This window comes from Bos indicus, chromosome 4, assembly GCF_029378745.1.
Source record: "Bos indicus isolate NIAB-ARS_2022 breed Sahiwal x Tharparkar chromosome 4, NIAB-ARS_B.indTharparkar_mat_pri_1.0, whole genome shotgun sequence".
In the NCBI taxonomy this organism is placed as follows: Eukaryota; Metazoa; Chordata; class Mammalia; order Artiodactyla; family Bovidae; genus Bos; species Bos indicus.
In genome coordinates, this window is record NC_091763.1 from 102,146,366 (window position 1) to 102,171,972 (window position 25,607).

General features: G+C 41.1%; 1 protein-coding gene across 1 annotated transcript in view; it reads left to right on the forward strand.

The window, feature by feature from the left end:
- AKR1D1 (aldo-keto reductase family 1 member D1) overlaps positions 1–25,607 on the forward strand; it is a 51,533-nt gene that overhangs the window by 2,182 nt on the left and 23,744 nt on the right. The window contains exons 2-4 of the mRNA XM_019959154.2: positions 17,080–17,247; positions 20,311–20,427; positions 24,990–25,067. Coding sequence (XP_019814713.2) covers positions 17,080–17,247; positions 20,311–20,427; positions 24,990–25,067 — 363 coding nt within the window. The remainder of the gene's footprint in view (positions 1–17,079; positions 17,248–20,310; positions 20,428–24,989; positions 25,068–25,607) is intronic.

Here is a 25,607-nt window from a genome sequence, read left to right on the forward strand (position 1 = left end):
ATATGAATCTGATTATTTCGCTCCTCTGTTTAATTATTTCAATGACCCCCTACCAATTATATGACTTCTTACTTGTGCATCTATCATTCTATCTTTCTACCTATCTCCTGAAACTCAGTGGGGCTCCAAGTGTTGCATTTACCAATAAAAATTATTAAGTGCCTACTATGTGTCTAGTAATGCTACAGGTTAGAGACATTCTAACCTGTATGTTATGAATGTTAGAGACATTCGAAAGTAGTTGTGTGTCATCCCAAAAAAGGTTGTAACTCATTTCGGAAGATAAGACATAGTTCAATTAGAGAAGATGGCATTAGTGGCATCCTGCACTGTGGATGCGCCAGCCACATTTGTGATCAGAAATACAGAGCTAAGCCAATGCCTCACAAAATTCATAGGTGAAGAACACAACCCACCACGGAAGATTTGGGGGAGGAGGAGACAGGGAGCAGGGTATCTCTTAGCCAGAGCACTCCTTACATTCTGTTCAAAGCCACACAACTGACAATTCCCTCACCACTGACCCAGGACCGATGAGGCAGACACTAGGGGTACCTGTGCCCAAGTCAGTCGCTGGGAAATCAAAGTATCGTATTAGATTTAATGTCAGACTCTTTGTCTGAGGGCTGCAATCTGAGGCCCAGATTCAGTCTTCTCCCCTTAGTGGGCCTGAGGTTCTTTACACAACCTTTCATCTCTCAAGAGATGGAAGGAGAATGACAGGCTGAAGTAACTGACATCCTTTACAGTTTGTGTATATATAATCAAGTCAGTCAATATTTGTCCTGGGATCCTGTTCCATTTTGATACAGAAGTTAGAGAGCAGCAGGCGCCAGGGAAAGGTCTAGGCTTATCTTGAGGGAAGGCTGGGTGGGCGCAGAGGTGAAAGGCAGAGATAAATAAGATTTAACAGCAAGCTCTTCTCCAGCATCCACCCAGCTGGGACTCCACTGTTGCACAGGCAGCAGGAACTGTAGCGCGGCAGTCCAGAGGAACGTTACCACGCAGCTGTGTGAGGCCAACCAGCCTTCTGATTTACAAAGACTTTTTTTCTCTCTCTCTTACTATGCCCAACTTTCTTATAAAGATTGTTCATACCTGTAGAGTCAGGGGATTTGAGACAGAACGAACATTTAGTGGCACCAAGCTCTCTGTGCATGTCCTCGGTGGATGATCACTAATGAAAACTGGAATGTACATATCATCTCTGTACCGTTTCCCTAAGACAGCCTCCCAGAATGGTTTCATACACGGATGAGATCAACCATAATAGCCTCCCAAAAGATCACTCTTCTTCCTCTCTCTCTCTCTCTATCTCCGTTGGAGAAAGTCTGATAGGCAAGAGTTTTGAATCCTGTTCTTTTTCCTGCTTTGATAGAAATTAATTTGATTTTCTAATGCATATCAGCCCATGAATTAATAACCAATATTTTTCAAAACTTCAAATAAAACTCAAGAATGTTACAAAGTGTGTAAATGACACAAATCTAGGACCAACTGCAAGTATTTTGGAAAATGGGCAATTCAGTAAATATTTTTGTGTGCCTAACCATGTACGAGTGGGTCCCCAGGTGGCTTAGTGGTGAAGAATCCTCCTGCCAAACAGGAGACACAGGTTTGATCCCTGGGTTGGGAAGATCCCATGGAGAATGAAATGGCAACCCACTCCAGTATTCTTGCCTGGGGAATCCCATGGACAGAGGAGCCTAGTGGGCTACAGTCCATAGGACCACAAACAGTTGGACACAACTTAGTGAAAGTCCCTCAGTCGTGTCTGACTCTTTGTGACCCCATGGACTATACAGCCCATTGAATTCTCCAGGCCAGAATAGTGGAGTGGGTAGACTTTCCCTTCTCCATGGGATCTTCCCAACCCAGGAATCGAACTGGGGTCTCCTGCATTGCAGGTGGATTCTTTATGAACTGACTTAGTGACTAAGCAACAAATGTACGAGGCATTTTTCTAAGTAACACAGGGATGAAAACTATGGGTTAGAAACAGGGATTTAAAATCTGTGGGTGATTTAAGGCAGAAAAAGTAAATACACATAAAAATAAAACATAAGGAAAAGCTGAAGTGCTTTAAGAGAGACAGCACTTGTTTGAAGATGAAAGTAACAACAGTTACAGGATTATAACTGAGGCAGTACCCCTTCCTGGGTGGCCCTGGTTAAGATTTCTGTCGCTATCCATAATTTTCACACTCTGAAGAGTGAGTCAAAGGCTTTGTACATGGGGCAGAGACCGGGAAGTCCAAGTCCTTAAGTACCAACCAAGGAGGAGCCTAAAACATCAAGGGGACGCTGTGATGGAATTCTGCAGTGAGGAAGAGAGATTGGTGTCAACGCTGAATACATGGGCAAGTGAGAATTTATAACCAAGGAGTAGGGTCTGGGTCTATGAGTACAAAATTACTAAAAGGAAACTTTGGGAATAAGGGACTGCTGCTGCTGCTGCTGCTAAGTCGCTTCAGTTGTATCCGACTCTGTGCGACTCCATAGACGGCAGCCCACCAGGCTCCGCCATCCCTGGGATTCTCCAGGCAAAAACACTGGAGTGGGTTGCCATTTCCTTCTCCAGGAGATAAGGAACAATTCTTGCTAAAGCAACTTAACAGGATTCTTGCTGAAAAGAGGGAGTGACTAGACATCTCCTGGGACACAGTTCAGTTGAGTTCAGTTCAGTCACTCAGTTGTGTCCGACTCTTTGGAACCCCATGAACTGCAGCACGTCAGGCCTCCCTGTCCATCAACTCCCAGAGTCCACCAAAACCCATGTCCATTGAATCGGTGATGCCATCCAACCATCTCATCCTCTGTCGTCCCCTTCTCCTCCTGCCCTCAATCTTTCCCAGCATCAGGGTCTTTTCAAATGAGTCAGTTCTTTGCATCAGGTGGCCAAAGTATTGGAGCTTCAGCTTCAACATCAGTCCTACCGTAAATGAACCCCCAGGACTGATTTCTTTTAGGATGGACTGGTTGAATCTCTTTGCTGTCCAAGGGACTCTCAAGAGTCTTCTCTAACACCACAGCTCAAAAGCATTCATTCTTTAGCACTCAGCTTTCTTTATAGTCCAACTCTCACATCCATACATGACCACTGGAAAAACCATAACCTTGACTAGATGGACCTTTGTTGGCAAAGTAATGTCTCTGCTTTTTAACATGCTGTCTGGATTGGTCATAACTTTCCTTCCAAGGAGTAAGCAAGCGTCTTTTAATTTCATGGCTGCAGTCACCATCTGCAGTGATTTTGGAGCCCAGAAAAATAAAGTCTGACACTGTTTCCACTGTTTCCCCATCTATTTGCTATGAAGTGATGGGACCGGATGCCATGATCTTAGTTTTCTGAATGTTGAGCTTTAAGTCAACTTTTTCACTCTCCTCTTTCACTTTCATCAAGAGGTTCTTTAGTTTTTCTTCACTTTCTGCCATAAGGGTGGTGTTATCTGAATATCTGAGGTTATTAATATTTCTCCCAGCAATCTTGATTCCAGCTTGTGCTTCCTCCAGCCCAGTGTTTCTGATGATGTACTCTGCATATAAGTTAAATAAGCAGGGTGACAATATACAGCCTTGACGTACTCCTTTTCCTATTTGGAACCAGTCTGTTGTTCCATGTCCAGCTCTAACTGTTGCTTCCTGACCTGCATACAGGTTTCTCAAGAGGCAGGTCAGGTGGTCTGCTATTCCCATCTCTTTCAGAATTTTCCACAGTTGATTGTGATCCACACAGTCAAAGGCTTTGGCATAGTCAATAAAGCAGAAATAGATGTTTTTCTGGAACTCTCTTGCTTTTTCTATGATCCAGCGGATGTTGGCAATTTGATCTCTGGTTCCTCTGCCTTTTCTAAAACCAGCTTGAACATCTGGAAGTTCATGGTTCGCGTATTGCTGAAGCCTGGCTTGGAGAATTTTAAGCATTACTTTACTAGCGTGTGAGATGAGTGCAATTGTGTGGTAGTTTGAGCATTCTTTGGCATTACCTTTCTTTGGGATTGGAATGAAAACCGACCTTTTCCAGTCCTGTGGCCATGGCTGAGTGTTCCAAATTTGCTGGCATATTGAGTTCAGCACTTTCACAGCATCATCTTTCAGGATTTGAAATAGCTCAATTGGAATTCCATCACCTCCACTAGCTTTGTTCGTAGTGATGCTTCCTAAGGCCCACTTGACTTCACATTCCAGGATGTCTGGCTCTAGGTGAGTGATCACACCATCGTGATTATCTGGGTTGTGAAGATCTTTTTTGTACAGTTCTTCTGCGTATTCTTGCCAACTCTTCTTAACATATTCTGCTTCTGTTAGGTCCCTATCATTTCTGTCCTTTATTGAGCCCATCTTTGCATGAAATGTTCCCTTGGTATCTCTAATTTTCTTGAAGAGATCTCTAGTCTTTCCCATTCTATTGTTTTTCTCTATCTCTTTGCATTGATTGCCGAGGAAGGCTTTCTTATCTCTCCTTGCTATTCTTTGGAACTCTGCATTCAAATGGGTATATCTTTCCTTTTCTCCTTGCTTTTTGCTTCTCTTCTTTTCACAGTTTTTTGTAAGGCCTCCTCAGACAGCCTTTTTGCTTTTTTGCATCTTTTCCTTGGGGATGTTGATTCCTGTCTCCTGTACAATGTCATGAACCTCCGTCCATAGTTTATCCGGCATTCTGTCTATCAGATCTGGTCCCTTAAATCTATTTCTCACTTCCACTGTATAGTCATAAGGGATTTGATTTAGGTCATACCTGAATGGTCTAATGGTTTTCTCCACTTTCTTCAATTTAAGCCTGAATTTGGCAATAAGGAGTTCATGATCTGAGCCACAGTCAGCTCCTGGTCTTGTTTTTGCAGACTGTATAGAGCTTCTTCTACATTGGCTGCAAAGAATATAATCAATCTGATTTTTATGTTGACCATCTTGTGATGTCCATGTGTTGTTGGAAGAGGGTGTTTGCTATGACCAGTGTGTTCTCTTGGCAAAACTCTATTAGCCTTTGCCCTGCTTCATTCTGTATTCCAAGGCCAAATTTGCCTGTTACTCCAGGTGTTTCTTGGGGCACAGTGGAGTATGAGAAACATGATTTCATATCAAAAGTGAACAGATATGGAGGGTGAGAGGGTGTGCTTAAACTGATGTAGCAGAATTCTTGCTATACTTGGACAGAGCAGAAATAAGTATGAAAGTCCATGTTGGAAAAGAGTTCAAAGGAGCCTGATTAGAGGTTGGTCCATGAAAGAATCCTTGGCAGGGTTAAGGCTGTTTTCACAATCTCTGCCTAAAGGGACCAGGGACAAGGCAGGAACCATAAGTCAATGGTCCTGGAGAGCCAAGTCTGCTTCTCAGCCTTGTTGTGCTTGCCCATTTTGATAATAGATATGAGCGCTGCTGCTGCTGCTAAGTCGCTTCAGTTGTGTCTGACTCTGTGTGACTCCATAGACTCAGCCCAGCAGGCTCCTCCGTCCCTGGGATTCTCCAGGCAAGAACACTGGAGTGGGTTGCCATTTCCTTCTCCAATGCCTGAAAGTGAAAAGTGAAAGTGAAGTCGCTCAGTCGTGTCCGACTCTTCACGACCCCATAGACTCAGCCCACCAGGCTCCTCCGTCCATGGGATTTTCCAGGCAAGAGTACTGGAGTCGGGTGCCATCGCCTTCGCAGTGGTAAAGAATCTGTTTGCCAACGCAGGAGATGCAGGAGTTAGGAAGCTCCCCTGGAGAAGGGCATGGCAACCCACTTCCGTATTCTTGCCTGGAGAATCCCATAGACAAAGGAGCCTGGTGGGCTACAGTCCAGGGTGTTGCAAAGATTCGGACACGATTGTGCATGCACACGTATATGTGTGAGTGCAAGAAATGCTTTCTTCTTCACTACAATACAAAACCAAAACACACAAAAAACTAACAAAAACACATGCATGTAACACTCAGGAGACCACTGCTGGTACAGACACAGTAAAGTCCCAGGGATTTCATGCACTGTTCTAAACGAACATGGCAATTTCTCCACTACAGCCAGTTGTCATTCATAAACAAAAGTTCAGTGTGGCCTGATCTTCTCACATTTTTCAGAGAATTTTGTAAAGTAATTAACATTTTTTAAGTAATGGCAGCTCGTTTATATTACTGTAAAACACTGTGTGGGCTAGTATTTTAAGGGTCAAAGAAAGTAATTCAGCTGGGGTTTGTTTTTACTTTTAGTAGAGTGAATATCCTGAGTTCCATTCAGCACTTGTGACACCTTCACACTCACTCCCATTACAGAAACCCTGGCTCTTAGAAATCAAATACCAAGAACTGACTTGTACATTTTATGTCATTCCTCTCCAGAGGCAATGAATACTGTGCATCAAACTGCAAAAAAAAAAAAAAAAAGCTTGATAGTTGAGGTAGATGGTAATAAAAAAGAATACCAGGGAGAAAAACGTAGATTCATATTTCAAAGCCATTAACCTGCCAACGTTAAAATGGATTAAAATGAGCAGAGATGAAATATACAGAGATGAAGTGAGATGGCTTCCATAATAAATCAGGCAAAAAGTAATAAGAACTTGAACTTGGTTGGTGGCTGTGAGGAATATAATTTGGCTGGAGCCTAGAAAAGAAATAACCTGGCTGAAGGATACAAATCATGGAGTAGATTCTACAAAGCTCCAGCTACCAACTGGGTCCAAACAAAGGAGAATGGAGAGTAGGTCCAAGGACAAAAATGGATGTTCCATGGCCAGGTTACTACATTCTTTGGATCTAAGGTTTTGAGTTTATCTGAGACTTACCTTTTATTTTTGACCTACTTCCTCATTTTTTTTAACATTTAAAAACCTGAAATATGCAGAGGGGTGAGTATATCTTCATTCTTATTTATTTTTATTGAAGTATAGTTGTTTTACAATGTTGTCAATTTCTGTTGTAAGCAAAGTGATTTGGTTATACATGTATATACATTCTTTTAAATATTTTTTTTCCATTATGGTTTATCATAGGGTATTTTTAAAATAGGGGAATACTTTTAAAGCCAACATCTGAGTAACCACCACACAGATCCAAAATTAGATATACCCACCCACAGAAACCCTCTGTGTGCCCTTTCCAGTCCAGAGCCCTCCTTTCCTCAAGAGGTAATTGGTCTTATAACTCTAATGGCAACTATTTTTTTGCTTTTTTCTAAAGGTCATTCAACTTTTTTCAGGTAGATTGCCTGGTTCCTCTTCATTTAGTTGTTCTTGTGGGTTGTCATCTTGTTCCTTCACTTGCAACATATTTATTTGTCATCTTGTTTTGTCTAACGTCCTGTGTTTCTGGTCTCCTTTCCATAGGCTGCAGGATCTTAGTTCCTCTTGCTTCTGTCCCACTGCCCACTGGTACAGCAGGTTGGTCTAGGGGCTTGTGCAGGCTTCCTGGTAGAAGGGCCAGGTGCCTGCCCTCTAGTGGTGGAGCTGGGTCTTGTCCTTCTGATGGGCAGAGCCATGTCAATGGGTGTGTTTTGAGGTGGCTCTGAGCTCAGTACTCAAAAGACAGTACAGCCTGTCTTCTAATGGGTGGAGCTGTGTTTCTACCTTGCTGGTTGTTTGGCTTGAGGCTTTCCAGCCCTGGAGCATGCAGGTTGATGGACGGGGCTGTCTTGGTGCTGAAATGTAGACGTTTCAGGAGAGCTCACTCCAATCAGTATTCCCTGAGGCTTCTGTTACCAGTGTCCTTGCCCCAACAGTGAGTTATAGTCTACATTTATCTCCCCAAAAGACCCTCCAAGACCGCTGTGTATGTCTAGCCCAGGTTCTCATGGGGGTGCTCCTTTGTACTGAGTCCCAGTGCACATGAGACCTTGTGTGTACCCTCCAAGAGTTGCTATTGTTCAGTTACTGACTGTTTGCGACCCCATGGACTGCAGCATGCCAGGCTTCCATGTCCTTCACCACACCCCAGAGCTTGCTCAAACTCATGTCCATCCAGTCGGTGATGCTGTCCAACCATCTCATCCTCTGTCGTCCCCTTCTCCTCCTGCCTTCAATCTTTCCCAGCATCAGGGTCTTTTCAAATGAGTCGAATCTTCGCATCAGGTGGCCAAAGTATTGGAGTTTCAGCCTCAGCACCGGACCTTCCAATTGAATATTCAGGATTGATTTCCTTTAGGATTGATTGGTTTGATCTCCTTGCTGTCCAAGGGACTCTCAAGAGTCTTTTCCAACACCACAGCTCAAAAGCATCAATTCTTTGGCTCTCAGCCTTCCTTATGGGCCAACTTTCACATCCAGACATGACTATTGGAAAAATTATAGCTTTTACTATTTGGACTTAAGTCAATAAAGTAATGTCTCCGATTTTTGATATACTGTCTAGGTTGGTCATAACTTTCCTTCCAAGGAGCAAGCGTCTTTTAATTTCATGGCTGCAGTCACCATCTGCAGTGATTTTGGAGCCCAAGAAAATAAAATCTGTCACTGTTTCTTGCCCTCCAAGAGTGGAGTTTCTGTTTCCCTAGCCCTGTGGAGCTCTTGCATTCAAGTATCACTGGCCTTCACAGCTAAACGCTCTTGGGGTTCTTCCTCCTAATACTAAACTGTCTGACTATCACGGAGGGCCATTTTTATGCAGCAGCATCCCTGTGCAGCCTGCCTGGGTTTAATATTTTTTGGTGCGAGGGTTGTTTTTAGTATAGATATCTGTGTGTGGCTGATGCGGTGGTGACCAGAGCTATACTGGATATTGATCAAGGCCTCCCCTTAGCTCTGTGGTTGTCCCTGCTCTGTCAAGGTGGGGTCTGCTCCCTAGTTGTTGTAGTCGAGGCCGCCCCCCCCCCCCAAATCTGTTTCTTGGTTGTATTTCTGATCTGCGGTGTGAGGGAGGCAGAAGTGGAGCACTCCCACTGGGAGGGAAGCCACTGAGTATTCCTCCTCTGGAGCTGGTCACCTATGGGTGTCCTCTGTTGTGTCACCTTTCAACTGTTGTGCAAGCTCTCAGATTACACACTTCGCACTGCTTTCAGCCCCACCTTAACCATGGGCATGCCAGCAGTTGGCCTTGTGTCTCTCAGATGTTGATTTCACCAGGCCACCAGCACAGATCCGCTGAAGTCAGTGCCCAGGTTGCAGTAATCATGGATTTGGCCCTCTGTGGGCACTATGGAGGCAGCTCAGACTCTGGCCTGGCCCAACCCCCCTGTTTAAGTGCCCACAAAGTCTACAGCTGCTAAAGCTAGGCCTTTCTTGGACATAGGAGCCCTCGTTGTCTGTTTAGAAGTTCTGCAGACACTGAACGTCCAAAGCTGGTCTCAGGGGTGTCAATTTGCAGTTTTTGCAGTTGTGAGAAGAGATTTCAGCTTTTCTTCCTTAGTTTCATGGCCCTTGGGGCTCAGCTATAGTTTGAGCACCATCCCCACATGTGGACCACCCGAAGGGTCTGCTCCCAAGGCTGTCCTGGTGCACATAAGTCAGCCTTAGTGAGGAGGGGAGTGCGGATGCAGTAGTGGCCAGGGTCACAAGAAGGAAGCCTTTCCTAGTGCCCAGGGAGGCAAGGGCCACGTGTGGGGAGAGAGGCTTCAGTGGTGGTCCCACCTCTTGTGTGTCACTTAACAATGGTGCTTCACTTCTATAGTGGTCTACATTTCCTCCACAAGCATTCTCAGCTGCATTTTTCCCCACTCCCATTCCCTTAGGCTGTCTCCTCATAGCCAAGAGCAGTGCTCTCCCCAGGTCTGCTCACCAAACCCCTTGTTTAGCACCCAGCCCTCATGTGCACTGGCAACACACCTCTCAGGCTGGGGCACGCAGGGTTGTGGCACAGACCATCTGCAGGTCTCAGTCTGTCCTGCCTCAGTCAGTTCAGTCGCTCAGTCGTGTCCGACTCTTTGCAACCCCATGGACAGCAGCATGCCAGGCTTCTCTGTCCATCACTAACTCCCGGAGTTTACTCAAACTCATGTCCATCGTGTTGGTGATGCCATCAACCATATCATCCTCTGTTGGTCCCTTCTCTTCCCGCCTTCAATCTTTCCCAGCATCAGGGTCTTTTCAAATGAGTCAGTTCTTTGCATCAGGTGGCCAAAGTATTGGAGTTTCAGCTTCAGCATCAGACTTTCCAATGAATATTTAGGATTAGTTTCCTTTGGGATGGACTGGTTGGATCTCCTTGCTGTCCAAGGGACTTTCAAGAGTCTTCTTCAACACCACAGTTCAAAAGCATCAATTCTTCAGTGCTCAGCCTTCTTCACAGTCCAACTCTCACATCCATACATGACCACTGGAAAAACCATAGCCTTGACCAGACGGACCTTTGTTGGTAAAGTAATGTCTGCCACAGATCATTTGTGCTGTCCTCTGATAGCCCCCAAAGCTCCCCTTCCATCCCAACTGATCTCCCCACCAGTGAGGGGGCTTCTTTAGATGTGGGAACTTCTCCTCTCCTTCAGCTCCCTCCAGGGGTGCAGCTTCCCATCCCATCTCCTCTCCTTTTCCTTTTCCCTTCTTTCTTTCATCCTACCTGGTTATGCAGGGATCTTTCTTGTCACTTTAGATGTCTGAGGTCCTCTGCTAGTGTTCAGCAGGTGCTCTGTGAGGACTGTTCAATTTGTAGATGTATTCTTGATGCACTTGTAGGGAGAGATGAACTCTACGTCCTCCTACTCCTCTGCCATCTTGACTCTCTCTAAAGGTCATACAAGAGAAAAAAAATTTTTTTTAATTGAAATACAGTTGATTTGGAATGTTGCATTAGTTTCAAGTGTAAAGTTTATGTACAGATATACATTCTTTTTCCCATTCTTTTCTCATATAGCTTATATATAAGATATTGAGTATGGCTTCCTGTGCTATACACCAGGTCCTTTTTGGTTATCTGTTTTATACAGCTACTACTGTACGTTAATCTCAAACTCCTAGTTTATCCCACCTCCCCTTTCCCCTTTGGTAACCATAATTTTGTTTTCTATGTATGTGAGTCTATTTTTGTTTTGTAAATAAGTTCATTTTTTTTTAGATTCTACATCTACATGATATTATTCGATATTTGTCTCTGTCTGACTTACTTCACTTAGTATGTAATCTCTGGATCCACCCATGTTGCTGCAAATGGCATTATTTCATTCCTTGTTTATGACTGAGTAATAGTCCATTGTACATATATATTTCCACATCTTTATCCATTCCTCTGTTGATGGGCACTTAAGTTGTTTCCATATCTTGGCTATTGTAACAAATGCTGTGATGAACATAGGGGTGCATATATCTTTTCAAATTTTGACAGTTGTTGGATGTCTTATAAATGGAAACATACTGAATGCACTATTTTTTGATTTGCCTCTGTTTCCTAATATTATGCTGTAAGAGTCACCGTGTTATTGCTGATCAGCCACTTTTATTGCTGTATAACATTGAATTCAAAGAATATATCAGTATCTGCATTCTATTGGTGGGCATTTGTATCGCTCCCCATTTGGGCTTTCACAGACAGTATTGCTACAAAGAGTCTTACACACATCTTGTTGCACAAGCACATGAGTTTCTCTAAGACATGCACTGTATGAGTATCAGTATCTTCAGTTTTAGTAGATGATATCCATATAGACAATTTCCAAAGTAGTTATGTAGTTTACATTCCCTCTAAGAATTCATGGGTGAACTTCTTGCTCCACACTATCACCAATACTTGGTGTCTTTTTAATTTATGCAACTTTAGTAAGAGTAAAATCATCTTTCATTGTGGTTTTAACTTGCATCTTCTTTACCCTACATAAAAATGGTCAATTTTCATATTTTTTCATATTTTATTAGCCAGTTGTATGTTTTTTGCAAAATGGCTTTGCCTTCTATGCATTATTCTTTATTGGATTTTTCTCTTTTTATTTATATGGTGAATTTTAAAAATATCTGGATATGAGTTCTTTATCAATTATGTCATGTAAAACTACCTCTTTTGAATTGCCTTTTCCAATAGTGTCTTTTGATGATCAGACGTCCATGCAATGCGGGACACCTGGGTTTGATCCCTGGGTCAGGAAGATACCCTGGAGAAGGAAATGACAACCCACTCCAGTACTCTTGCCTGGAAAATTCCATGGACAGATGATCCATGGGATTGCAAAGAGTTGCACACGACTGAGCAACTTCACTTCTGACTTTGATGATCAGGGTTTCTCAATTTTAATACTGTCACATTTACCACTCTTCTAATTTATAATTAGCACTTTCTTTAGCTTGTTTAAGAAATCCTCCTTTACCCAAGTGTCTTAGTTTGGGTACTCTGGGAAACAGCCTCTGGGAGAAGGAAATTTGCATGCAGGAAGCTTACTGGGGCGTAGTCTCAGGAACCAGACCTGCAAGGGGGTGAGAAAAGCAGGTCTGTGAAGAAGGGAGGGTTGAACTGTGATACAGCAGTTCATCAACCCCACAGAGAGCTTGTTGTACTAAGTCAAGGGGACAAGGCTTTTACACACTTGCACCGTCCATAGAGGGAATCAGTATGTATAATTAGCAGCCAGCACTACTGACAGCTGAGGAAATGAGTGCCTCTGTTTTGGGGGCTACCCCATGCCAACTACTAGTCTACCCCTGGTGCCAACTAGACCTACTGGCTTTGTGTGCTAAGTTCTTCCCTGGGAAAAACCCTTCAATAATTATTTGGATTCTTTCCTAGAAAAAGTTTTAAAGAGGTAGGTTATCAGTTGAATACAACTCCTGCCACTAAGGCTGTCTTAAGAACTTGCCTGGTGGTCCAGTGGTTAAGAATCCACCTGCCAATGCAGGGACACGGGTTCAATCTGTGGGTCAGGAAGATCCCACGTGCCATGGGGCAACTAAGCCCGTGCACCACAAAAGACCCAGCGCAGCTAAAAAATAAATAAATATTAAAGCTGTCTTCAAGCTGCAATTGATACTTATTGTCTCCCTCTGAGACTCCCAATTCTAGATTTCTGCACCCTTAGCCTATACCTCTGCTGGTCTGGGTGGCTTATGTGGTATTATGACCCAGATTCTCATCTCTGAACTGTGTGAGTCTCTTGCCAACTTATCCTTCTCAGATCATTTACTCAGGTCATTGTCCATTAACTATCGAAATTGGGAAAGGGTATATCATTGACCTGGGTGCTAAACACTTTCCTCCCTGTCCCACTGGGTAAATATGGAGGAGCTCTACTGCCTTCGATTTTAAAACTCACTCATCCCTGCCAGAATGGCAGCTTTTCACCTTGAATGCTAAACTCTAGAAATAAGGAGCCTGGTTTGCCCCTGGAAACTAGGATCCATGGAGCCCAAAACTCAGGGATGGGAATCACACATTTTCTAAATGGCGTCAAAGGGAGTGATGCTAAGTCTGTTGGGTTTTCAGACTCCTGTATTCTACTTGTGGGTCACACAACACTGGATGGTGGAAGTTGACCTAGGGTATGTCACACCTCATCCTTACTGGATTCCCCACTTTCTTAAGTCGATAAAAGGTGCTGCTGTCCATTTCAGAAAACAGACTTCTTATTTTACTAAAAGTGTTCTTATGTATGGAGTCAGTTTTTTTGTATTTTAGATTCTCTGATCTTATCACTTATTTGAGTCTACAAACATGGTATTCTATTTGAGCTTTCTTATTTTTCCCTAAAATTAATTTCCCCCAGAGAATCTGTCTTAATTTACATAGAACTCTCTTATGCTACATTTAAGACCTACAGAGAAGTATTAATACTTTTCTCACATCCACATTTCCAAATAGTTCCTCCATGTTGATTAGAATTAAGTCCCAAATAGTAATTCACCTCACTGCTGCTTCTGCCATCTAACAAAATATTTTTAGCAAGTAAAGATTGTTTAGAAAAGGCTCTTTAATGATACCTGAATAATCAAACTTTTCACTACTATAACCTGCTGCTGTGCCATAATCTTTACTTAAAAAAGCACCAGCCATATATTGCTCAGGCTGAATCAGTACCACACTCCTACCTTAGCCCTTGTTGTTTACCCTTTCTTTGTACTAAATGTTTCTTTTCTTGGGTTAACCTTTGAAAATACAATTATATAGTGACTTCCCTGGTGGTTCAGTGGCTAAGATTCTGTGCTCCCAATGCAGGGGGCCTGGGTTCAGTACCTGGTCAGGGAACTAGGTCCCCTATGCTGCAACTAAGGGTCTGCATGCTGCAACTGAGCATCCTGCAACCGAGCATCCCACAACTGAGCATCCCGCATGCCACAATGAAGATCTAAGACCACACATGTTGTGACTAAGGCCTAGCACAGCCAAATAAATTTTAAAAAATTTTTAAGAAAATACAATCATATATTTCAATATGCATTGTTTTGGGCTTTTCCCCTTGTATTAAATTTACTTTAGCTGTATACTTGGTGGCTCAGTGGTAAAGAATCTGCCTGCCAATCCAGGAAACTCGGGTTCAATCCCTGGGCTGGGAAGATGCCCTGGAGAAGGGAATGGAAACCTACTCCAGTATTCTTGCCTGGAGAATTCCATTGACAGAGGAGCCTGGAGGGCTACAGTCCATGGGGTCACATAGGGTCAGCCATAACTGAGCGACTAACACTTTTCACTTTCCCTTTTCATACTTAAACTATCAGCTCCAACCCACAGAATCTCAGTGATATGTCTGAGATATATTTACTATCTCATATTGAACTTTATTGCTTTTTGTTAGTACTACGTATACACCCAAGAAAGAAAGCAGTATTTTCACCTTTTCCCCAGTAAATTTCTGATTCTACCCGAACCCTCCTCTTCCCACTGTGCTTTTATTGTCACAGTTGTCATCCATAACACCTTGTTTTACAGCTTGGGGGGTTTGGGCTTAATTTCTGTTCGAGCTTTATTGATCATGTTGTTAAGTCACCCAAGATGTGTTTCTAACATTCCTGAAAAGTGTGTCTCCCTTTCCCAACTATTTTACATTTGTGACTATGAATTCTTTTTTTCTAATACCATCTGTGTAGCCAACTGGTTCATTTTTCCTATCCTCTTAACATTAGTAGTAATGACTTTTAACTGAAATAGGGGAAGAAAAGAGTTTATGCTCCCAACACTTTCTGTTTCCAGCCCAGAACTATAAAGTCACTAGATATACAAGAGATTCCTGGTCTCATTCATTCTGCAACAAATCACCACTTGTCTGATATGACATTATCAAGCATTTGATTAGAATACTGAAAATACAGACACAAGCACAAGTAGTTTTCAACATTTGTGAATGAGATGGGAATGATCATCATCTGAATATAAGGTCTATAAATCTACAAATAGCATTAAGCCTCTCCCCTATAGAAAACCTAAAATAGGACTTGGAATTTTAATTTGATGAGATTAGTTGTTTGTCTTAAGGAAAGTCTCCATCAAGTCCTTCACTTCTCATTAAGAAAAAATGTAAATGAAGCACACTTTTGCATATTTAAATGTCTTCATAACTAAAGATCAGTAATTTATATGTGATTTGAAAAATGAATAACTTACACCTCAAGTGCTAAGAATTTGTCAGGTTTGGGGGTCCTGAATACCCTCAGTCTTATGCTTCATGCGGTTTTATGAAACAAACAAAGCTCTGGCTGCCAAATTTGATAAAAATGCATCTTGAAAAATGTAACACACCCCTGACAATCTTTTTATCCCAGCTCTACTGAGGTATAATTGACATATAATAAACCACATGTATTTAAAGTGTACAGTTTGATGAGTTTGACACATGTATATATTTGTGAAGCCATCATCATAATTAAGACAGTAAACGTATCATCACTGCAAGCTTGTTTGAACTCCCTTGTTTTCCCTCCCTATGATTCATGCCCACAGACCCTACCTACTACCACAGGCGATTGCTGATCTGTGACTGTAACTATAGGTTAGTTTTCATTTTCTAGTATTTTAATAAATAGAATCAGAAAGTATTTATTCTTTTTTTATCTGACTTCTGGTATAATTATTTTGATATTAATCCATGTTGTTGTGTGTAACAATAGTTCATTCCTTCTTATTACTGAGTGGTATTCCAGTCTGTGGATGTATCTCAGTTTTTTTTTTTAACCCATGACTTTACCTTATAATTGAGCCTTCTTCAATGAACTTGTGCCCTCCTATAACAGGACTGGGCTTCCCTGGTGGCTCGAATGGTTAATGCAGGCGACCCAGGTTTGATCCCTGGGTTAGGAAGATTTCTTGGAGAAGGAAATGGCAAACTACTCCAGTATTCTTGCCTGGAGAATCCCATGGACAAGAGGAGCCTGGTGGGCTACAGTCCATGGGTTTCAAAGAGTCAGACACAACTTAGCAACTAATACACACTCACAACAGGGCTATCGTGAAATCTCTTGTCTTTGGGAACAATTGGTCAAATTACATTTCTGAAGCTGCAAAGCTAAGGACAGCCCTGAGATGAATGAATCTTCCATTAAGGGTTAGAAGCAATCTGATAGGTCAATTTCTCCAGTTTTCAGACTCCATCTTCCAGTCACAACAGCATAGAATTAGCAATTTGTCATGTTTGCTATAAAACAATGTATGTGCCAAGTGTCCTGATTCAGTTAAGTTCAGTTCAGTAGCTCAGTCATGTCCGACTCTGTGACTCCATGAACTGCAGCACGCCAGGCCTCCCTGTCCATCACCAACTCCCAGAGTTTACTCAAATTCATGTCCACTGAGTTGGTGATGCCATCCAACCATCTCATCCTCTGTCGTCCCCTTCTCCTGCCTTCGATCTTTCCAAGCATCAGGGTCTTTTCCAGTCAGCTCTTCTCATCAGGTGGCCAAAGTTTTGGAGTTTCAGCTTCAGCATCAGTCCTTCCAGTGAATATTCAGGACTGATTTCCTTTAGGATTGACTGATTGGATCTCCTTGCAGTCCAAGCGACTCTCAAAGAGTTTTCTCCAACACCACAGTTCAAAAACATCAATTCTTCGGCACTCAGCTTTCTTTATAGTCCAACTCTCACATCCATCCATGACTACTGGAAAAACCATAGCTTTGACTAGACAGACCTTTGATGGCAAAGTAATGTCTCTGCTTTTTAATATGCTGTCTAGGTTGGTCATAACTTTCTTCCAAGGAGCAAGATTAAGAACGATTAAACTAAACGAAAGACGTATTTCTCTTCTCCCCCTCCCAATCCCCTATCATTTTAGACTCCTAAGGGGACCTGTGCAACATCAGTGAAGATTGCCATTGACACGGGGTACCGGCACATTGATGGGGCCTACCTCTACCAGAATGAGCATGAAGTGGGGGAGGCCATCAGAGAGAAGATAGCAGAAGGAAAGGTGCAGAGGGAGGATATCTTCTACTGTGGAAAGGTGAGTCTTCCCTTCACCTACACGGTGGGCCTGATGTCACTTTTCCTGCTGAAGAAACTCACCAAGCCACCAGCTTGTGGGATCTAGGTTTCCCACACCCCCTGCAATGGAAGTACAGAGTCCTAACCACTGGACCATCAGGGGTGTCCCAAAGAGTGAGTTCTGAACTGGCAAATTCCTCAATCTTGCCAAGAATTTAGGGACTAAATAGCCCCTTGAAGTTAGGGCAAAGTTTTTTCTTCACACTTGGGCATTGATTTAAGACAATATGGAAGAGCCACACCTACAACAAAAGTAGATTTGAGGAGTAAAGGGACATGAGGAAGTGGTTCATATTACAATAAGCATTTGTCACAACTTTTTTCTTTAGAATAGGTAGTCTTTTTTCTTCTGTATATGCCGGTTTGTCCATAGATCACTAATTTTTTGAGATATAATTCATGTACCCTAAAGCTCACCATGTAAAATCAGTGCTTTTTAGTATATTCACAGAGTCGTACAACCATGACCAATACCTTTTCCAGAACATTTTTATCACTCCAAAAAGAAACCCCTCACCTACTAGTAATCACTTCCCATTTATCCCTCTCCGCTAGCCACTGATAAACACTGATCTACTTTATTTCTCTCTAGTTCTCCTATTCTGGACATTTCTTACAAAAGGATTCATGCAATATGTATTCTTTTCTGTGTAGCTTCTTTCTCTTGTTATGTTTTCTACTTTCATTTACGTTGTAACACTTATCAGAATTTCATTTCTTTTTATAGCCAAATAATATTCCATTAAACAGATATACCACATTTTGTTTACATCTTTTGAGAAATTGAAATCTCCAACTGATGACAGTTAGAAATCACTATCCATTGAAAAGTAATCAGAAATATAAAGTATCATGATAAGATGAGAGCCAGTGGAAATATGGAATACATATTTACAGGCAGCCTTGAAGGAATGAAACTTAATAACTTTAGAGAACTTGTAATCCAATTCTCCTAAGTTTTCTAAAGAGAACAGAATGGTGCTTCAGACTTCACTCACTGCCCCTTCTCCCAACTCCTTTCCAAGCTCTTTGGGGGCCTGCAGTTCCCCAAGTCACCAGCCACTTATGGGCTATGATTTCAAGGGGCCATGTAGAACCACTGTCCCAAAACACCAGCCTGAAGCTTGTCACTTCATTACAGCTTTGCAGTCTGATTCCTAAAGATTTTGTTTTTACAGAGTCTTTCAGGAGAACTCACCAAGAGTTTCTGGGGAAGAATAAACTTGAACTCATATCCTGAGGCCGTGAGCCAAAGATGGAAATATTTTTGAAGTTACAAATGAAAAACAAAAAAAACTTTCCTTTTTATCTCCCTGGTAAACAGTTAAAGTTGTTGCAATACCTATCACACTGAAAAAGAACTGAATTGCCCATTTCATAAGGTTGCCAAGTTAACATTTAAAAGCACTTAAAGAGAACCTAAAACTGTTGAATAAAGATAGATTAAAATATATAAAACAGAATTTTCAACTAGATGGGATGTCAATAATATACAAAAAAGACCCACATTAAAAGCAAAAACACATTTTTCACTACTCTTGCATTGTTTTCTCTTTTCTGTGCTTTGAAGGCAAGAAAAAAATTACTGTTCAACATAGGAAAAAAAATTTACCAGTTTTGCTTGCCCTTACTTGTGGCAAAATGTGTATGGAAATTCAAAGGTTTTTTTTTATCCAAAAAAATATGTGAGCAAATTTGATGCTCCAAGAAAATATCCTCATTTATCCTGAGGCTCTGACTACCCCTCAGTACCCTAAGTTTCACAGACCTCAAGGGTACACATGCTCCATTCTGAGAACCCAAGGCCGAATTTTTCATTACTTAGCACTTTAGTGACTGAGTAATTTCTTTTTCTTTTTTCTTATATATGTTAAACTGTCTACTTGCCTTTTATTTACCTTTTTGGCTTTATTGAAATATAACTGATGTATGACACTATATAAGTGTAAGTGTATAACACATTGATTTGATACAATTATATACTGCAAAATGGTTACCACCATTGTAAATTAGCTAACACCTCCATCACATTACATAATTACCATTATTTTTTGTGATGAAAACATTGAAGATTTATTCTCTTAGCAACAGTATTACTAACTACAATCACCATGCAATTCATTAGATCCCCAGAACTCACTCATAATGGAGTTGGCATCCTTTGACCAACATTTTTATTGGTTTTTAATTCATGAATAGCTGTTTAACTGATGATCATTTTGGAGGACAAAGATCTCCAACAAAGGAGTCTCCCATGCCATCATTTTGGTGACATCACCAGTTCAGATTGAGTACTTTCTTGTTAGGGATTGGCAGAATTTTCCTGGGGAAATGAGGAAGTGGACCAAATGGGAACAAAGGAGCTATCAAAAGGGATCTAAACCTTTACAATAATTTAAAATTTCACCAGCATCTACACCACCCATCACAATGTGAAACATTGGTGAAGTCACGTACACAACCATGTTTCATACTCAGATGAGTCACACCTTCTATCAGTGAAATAAAAATAAAGCACCAGGCCAGGGCAGCACCACTAGTTGGATACGTGTTCCCTAATTACACAATGAGGAAAAATGAAAATGCTAAGGGTGGATTCGGCAATTAGCACCGGGCAGAGGAAGACTTTATTGCTGATTAGGTTCTCTGTGGTTCAGGTGGATCTTTAAATCTCTGGTACTATATTTGGATCACATTATACTCTGGGCATCAAGATTTATATCAGTTCAACCTATACTCAGATGACACTGCAGTTTAAACATATCTCTGTGAAATTAAATGAGTGAATACAATGTATATGAGTGTAAAGGCAACTGGGGTGGAGAATTCCCTGGCTGTCCTATAGTTAGAACTCCATGCTTCAACTGCAGGGAGCATGGATTCCATTCCTGGTCAGGGAACTGAGATCCTGTGTGCTGTGCAATGCAGTTAAAAAAAAAAAAAAGTTAAAAATATTTTAAAAGGGTGCATTATTATTTTTAAAAATACCATGGATATTAACTATCCCCTTTTTTTCTTTCAGCTGTGGGCTACAAATCTTGATCCAGAGTTGGTCCGCCCAACTCTGGAGAGGACACTCAAGGACCTCCAGCTAGATTATGTGGATCTTTACATCATTGAAATACCCATGGCTTTTAAGGTAGGTTCAGATACCTAAAGGTTATGCTTCACTCTTTGGCAACCATGAGCAAAAAGCTGTGTGCAGGAAGCTCATTCATTACTTAGAACCATAAAATAAAATGATGTTTTGTTACCATAAATGAGATAGTACTGACCAGGCCCAACAAATGCCAAGAACAATCCTGTGTATCCATCTCAGGCCTGGATCCCAGGTTTCTTGATCAATAATCCAATGCATGTTCTATCATGTCTTTACAGTAATACTTTGAACTTTCTTTGTTAAACCAATATGTAATCTACTAACTGTAGTCCATACTGTAGTTGCCCAGCATCCAGCACACCCTTCTTCCCATTCACACAGTCACAAAAACATCTCTGCACAACATAATGTAAAGTAATAGGTACAACTGAAAACTTACACTCCACCCTTCGGGCTTTCTTCCTTTGGAGAGAAAAGTCAGGTTTTTGAAGCCAGCTCCAATATCAGGACTTTTGTGTGATATATATTCCTTTAGTTCAAATCACTCCTTCCTTGAACTTTCTCAATCTATGGGCTCACTGTTAATTTAACCATCACCAAAACACCCACTATACACTTCTGAAGATCAGCAACAGCTTTAAAATTTCACTGATGGAAGGAAAGACTGAAAAACAAAGTTGACCACTTATCCATGAGGTATGTGAGGTCCTGCTGGACAGGAAAAACAAGAGCTCTCTGCCACTGCAGTGACCAGAATTTCTTTACACAGCCAACCTGGCTGCCCCTGCTCTGTTCTCTAGAAGCACCTTCCTTATTGACTTTCCTCTGTGGTCACATCCAAGATGTGACCTAGTGGTGGTGGTTTAGTTGCTAAGTTGTGTTCAGCTCTTGTGACTCCATGGACTATAGCCTGTCAGGCTCCTCTGTCTATGGGATTCTCCAGGCAAAAATACTGGAGTGGGTTGCCATTTCCTTCTCCAGAGGATCTTCCTAACCCAGGAATCGAACCTGGGTCTCCTGCATTGCAGGTGGATTCTTTAGTGACTGAGCCACCTCAGCAATTATATATCCCAATAACCTCATTTCACCAGAGAAAACTTAGACAACAAGTAATGAACTACTTGGTCAGGCTTAAAGTCCATCAGAACTGGGACCAGATCCTGGTCCCTTAATGCCAATCTCAATCTTGTTCCCTTATATTATATTACCCTATCTCTTATCCTCATGAGCTTAATGATCCCAATGTCCTGTGGACTACAGTGATGTTTTGACTTCAGGCTCTTTGGATTTTGACCTCAACCCTTCTCTTCACTCAGCTAACTTTGATTCTTTTTCGAATGGCAGAGTTCTTACAGATTTGGAAAGAAGCTACATTTAAAAGTGAGAAAATGAAATTTACTTCTCTGTAGCTGACTAATGACTTGTAAAATCTTTTGGAGAAGGTAAATAGAGAAATTCTATTTCTATTTTTAAATAGGATCAGAGCTCAAGGACACAGAGAAGGTAAAACTTTTAACAGTGACAAATTTCACAATACAGTGACATTACCTCCCAACTGAACCTGTACTTCTTGTAATTGAGAAATCAATCTTTGAAGTCAAAATATCACATGCTTTTTGAATCTCATGATTTTTAAAAAACAAATACCTTTCTTGCTAAAATGTTTTAGCACTTTGTTATTTTTTAATGTCAAGTTAACAAGCAGACACAATTTCAGAACAAAATACAAAGTACAAAAAAGCATAAGACATTTTAAAAGGACAAAGTTATTGCTAAGCAGGAATGAGAATGAACAGGGTGAATTTTTAGAAGGTTGAATTATTCTTCTAATAATACTTTATAGTCAGGAGCAGGAAAGGAGGAAAAAGACAATGGGCTTGTCCAGATGAAGGGATTAGTAAAGTTAGCACAGTGGAAGCTTAAGGAGACATCATAGAAATATCTAAGATGGGTTCAGACACGATAAAGAATTAAATTTTGGGAGAGTAAAAACTATTAACAGAGTTCATGATGGAGGCATAAAGCCATTTCAGATCAGAAGTAAAATTAGGAAATGCTAAAGATAAGAAACATGGAGGGAGAATAGAGTGGAAATAAGCATCATAAGGTCCGTCTAGTCAAGGCTATGATTTTTCCAGTGGTCATGTATGGATGTGAGAGTTGGACTGTGAAGAAAGCTGAGCGCTGAAGAATTGATGCTTCTGAACTGTGGTATTGGAGAAGACTCTTGAGAGTCCCTTGGACTGCAAGGAGATCCAACCAGTCCATCCTAAAGGAGATCAGTCCTGGGTGTTCATTGGAAGGACTGATGCTGAAGCTGAAACTCCAAGACTTTGGCCACCTCATGCGAAGAGTTGACTCGTTGGAAAAGACCCTGATACTGGGAGGGATTGGAGGCAGGAGGAGAAGGGGATGACAGAGGATGAGATGGCTGGATGGCATCACTGACTCGATGGACTTGAGTTTGAGTAAACTCCAGGAGTTGGTGATGGACAGGGAGGCCTGGTGTGCTGTGATTCATGGGGTTGCAAAGATTCAGACACGACTGAGCAACTGAACTGAACTGAACTGAAGCATCATAAGTGTTAAGGAGGCCAAAGGGCTTAGAAATCAGAGATATACAGGGTAGTTAATATGAAAGATTACATGGCTTTGATGAGAAAGGAGTCCTTTTCCCACTTTCAGTGTAACAGAAGAAAATTTAGATGAAAATTTTAGATGAAATTTAGATGCCCCCTTTATTAAAGAGGGCATGGAGAAAATGTGATCGCCAGGTAAAAGTTTCATTCAGGTAAGATGGCAGAGGGAAAAATTCAGGAAATTTTTTTTAATATAATGGATTTTATCCAATTCCTTGCTCCTTTTTAATAGCAAAAAAAATTCCTATTATCAAGATCTACAAAGACTTCTATGCCACCAACCAAATCCAATAGACAGTTTGTCCTCATATTTTATTTAACCTCTTTCAATGCAATTGATCACTGCCTCTTTCTTTGTACATTTTCACCTTGTGGCTTTGATGATGTCACCCTCTGATGATTCTTTGGCTGCTCCTTTCCCACTAAACTCCAAATGCTTTGCCCAGTGCTCTTTCTCAATATTTTTGCCTGACTGAGCCACACTCTTTCTGTAGGTGATTTCACCCAATTGCAAGGATTGAATATCATTTAATATGCTGAGGAACTCCCACATTTTACCTGTGCCCACAGTCTGAGCCACCATCTGAGACCTCTCTGTTCTCTTCAAATATCCACTTGAATGTCTAACAGTCATTTCAAACTCAAAATATCCAAAACAAAACTCTCAATTCATTGTCCAGCCTCAGGAAATGGTTACCATCATCCATTCAAGGAATCCATAAATCATCTTTTATTTCTCTCTATCCCATTTCCAAACCCATATGAGATGGGTCCCATGTTTACATATAGGAAAAAAGGGAGAAATATGAAAGACAATTTCCACACCATAGTCAATAGATAAACCTACACAGTGTATTAAAAAGCAGAGACATCACTTTGCCAACACAGGTCCATAGAGTAAAAGCTATGGTTTTTCCTGTAGTCATATATGGATGCGGGAGTTGGACCATGAAGAAGGCTGAGAGCTAAACAGTTGATGCTTTTGAACTGTGGTGTTAGAGAACACTCTTGAGGGTCCCTTGGACAGCAAAGAGACAAAACCAGTCAATCCTAAAGAAAATCAACCCTGAATATTCATTAGAAGGACTGATGCTGAAGCTCCCATACTTTGGCCAACTGATGCGAAAAACTGACTCATTGGAAAAGACCCTGATGCTGGGAAGGATTGAGGGCAGGAGGAGAAGGGGACGACAGAGGATGAGATGGTTGGATGGCATCACCGACTCAATGGACATGAGTTTGATCACACTCTGGGAGATGGTGATGGATAGGGAAGCTCGGCATGCTGCAGTATGGGGTTGCAAAGAGTTGGACACTACTTAGCGACTGAACAACAACAATCTTCATTGAAAAAGTGTCACCAAAAAGCTAGAAAAGGAGGTTCAACAGTTAGTGTGTGAGGTAGAAAAAATGATGCTGAACTCCTAGAAGCAGCTAAACAGGGAAAGAAAGGAACCACAAGGCGATTAGCCAGACCTGAGAATTAATGAGCTGTCCATTTCCCTTATACTTAAGGAGCATTCCATTCATGAACTATGTTTTTCTTAGCTGAAGAATTCCTTCTCAGCCTTAGTGATGACATTTGGTTTCTCATAAGAATAAGAAATTTGCTGCCCTCAACTTTGGCAAGGATATACTATCCAAACACTGAGTCTAAATGTCCTAATTCTCAACTTTTACGTTTTTCTAATGAGAAATGTTATCATTAAGAGAGAACTTCATGACTTAACAACAATAATCTGTCAATAAATAAAGGAAAAATAAATGCCAGGGTGAGAGAATAAGACGAACGTGTTATATATATTGGACAAGTGAATTTCTGGATAGCTCCACAAAGGGGAGAAGACAAATTTATATGTATATCTTAAATTGGTTTCCCAGGGTCAGGGTATATTGAAATATAGACAACTCAAATTCCATCATTTTAATCCTCAGATATACTTGCCTTTTTTTTTTTAACAGCCTGGAGATGATTTTTATCCTAGGGATGAAAATGGCAAATGGTTATATCACAAGTCAAACCTGTGTGCCACTTGGGAGGTAAGTTAAAATGAGCTTCTTAACCTTAAAAGATTACATTTTTAAATTGTGATGTGGTTATTCCTGTTAGCTTTATGGAGAGTTGCAACCTTTACTCCCGATGAAGAGTAATAGTCAGGTATTTCTAACCATGAGCAAAGATGCATAAAATCTCCATTTCTGGGCACTGAAAAGTGTTTGATTTTACTTTGATCAAAGAGAAGAATGCCAAAGATAAGGAGGAGAGACAAATGAGAGGCAAAAAGAAAGTAAAGGAAATAAGCTTTACTATAACAGTGAATAAAAATATATAAATGAGATAAACTCATAATTCTTTTGCTTCTCAAACTGAATTTTTAAAAATCAGTAATATGATGTTTAAAAGAAACAAATGTAAAATAATAAATGAAAAACTGAAAAATAATTCTGGTTCCATTTCTGAGCAATCTGCTGGTTCCTTCCCCAAGATTATAAGAGTGAAAAAGTAGGGGGAAATAATGAGAAAACCCTTATGGACTTATGTGTTGGGGGGAGGCAGGTACAGATATTATGAACTGGTTT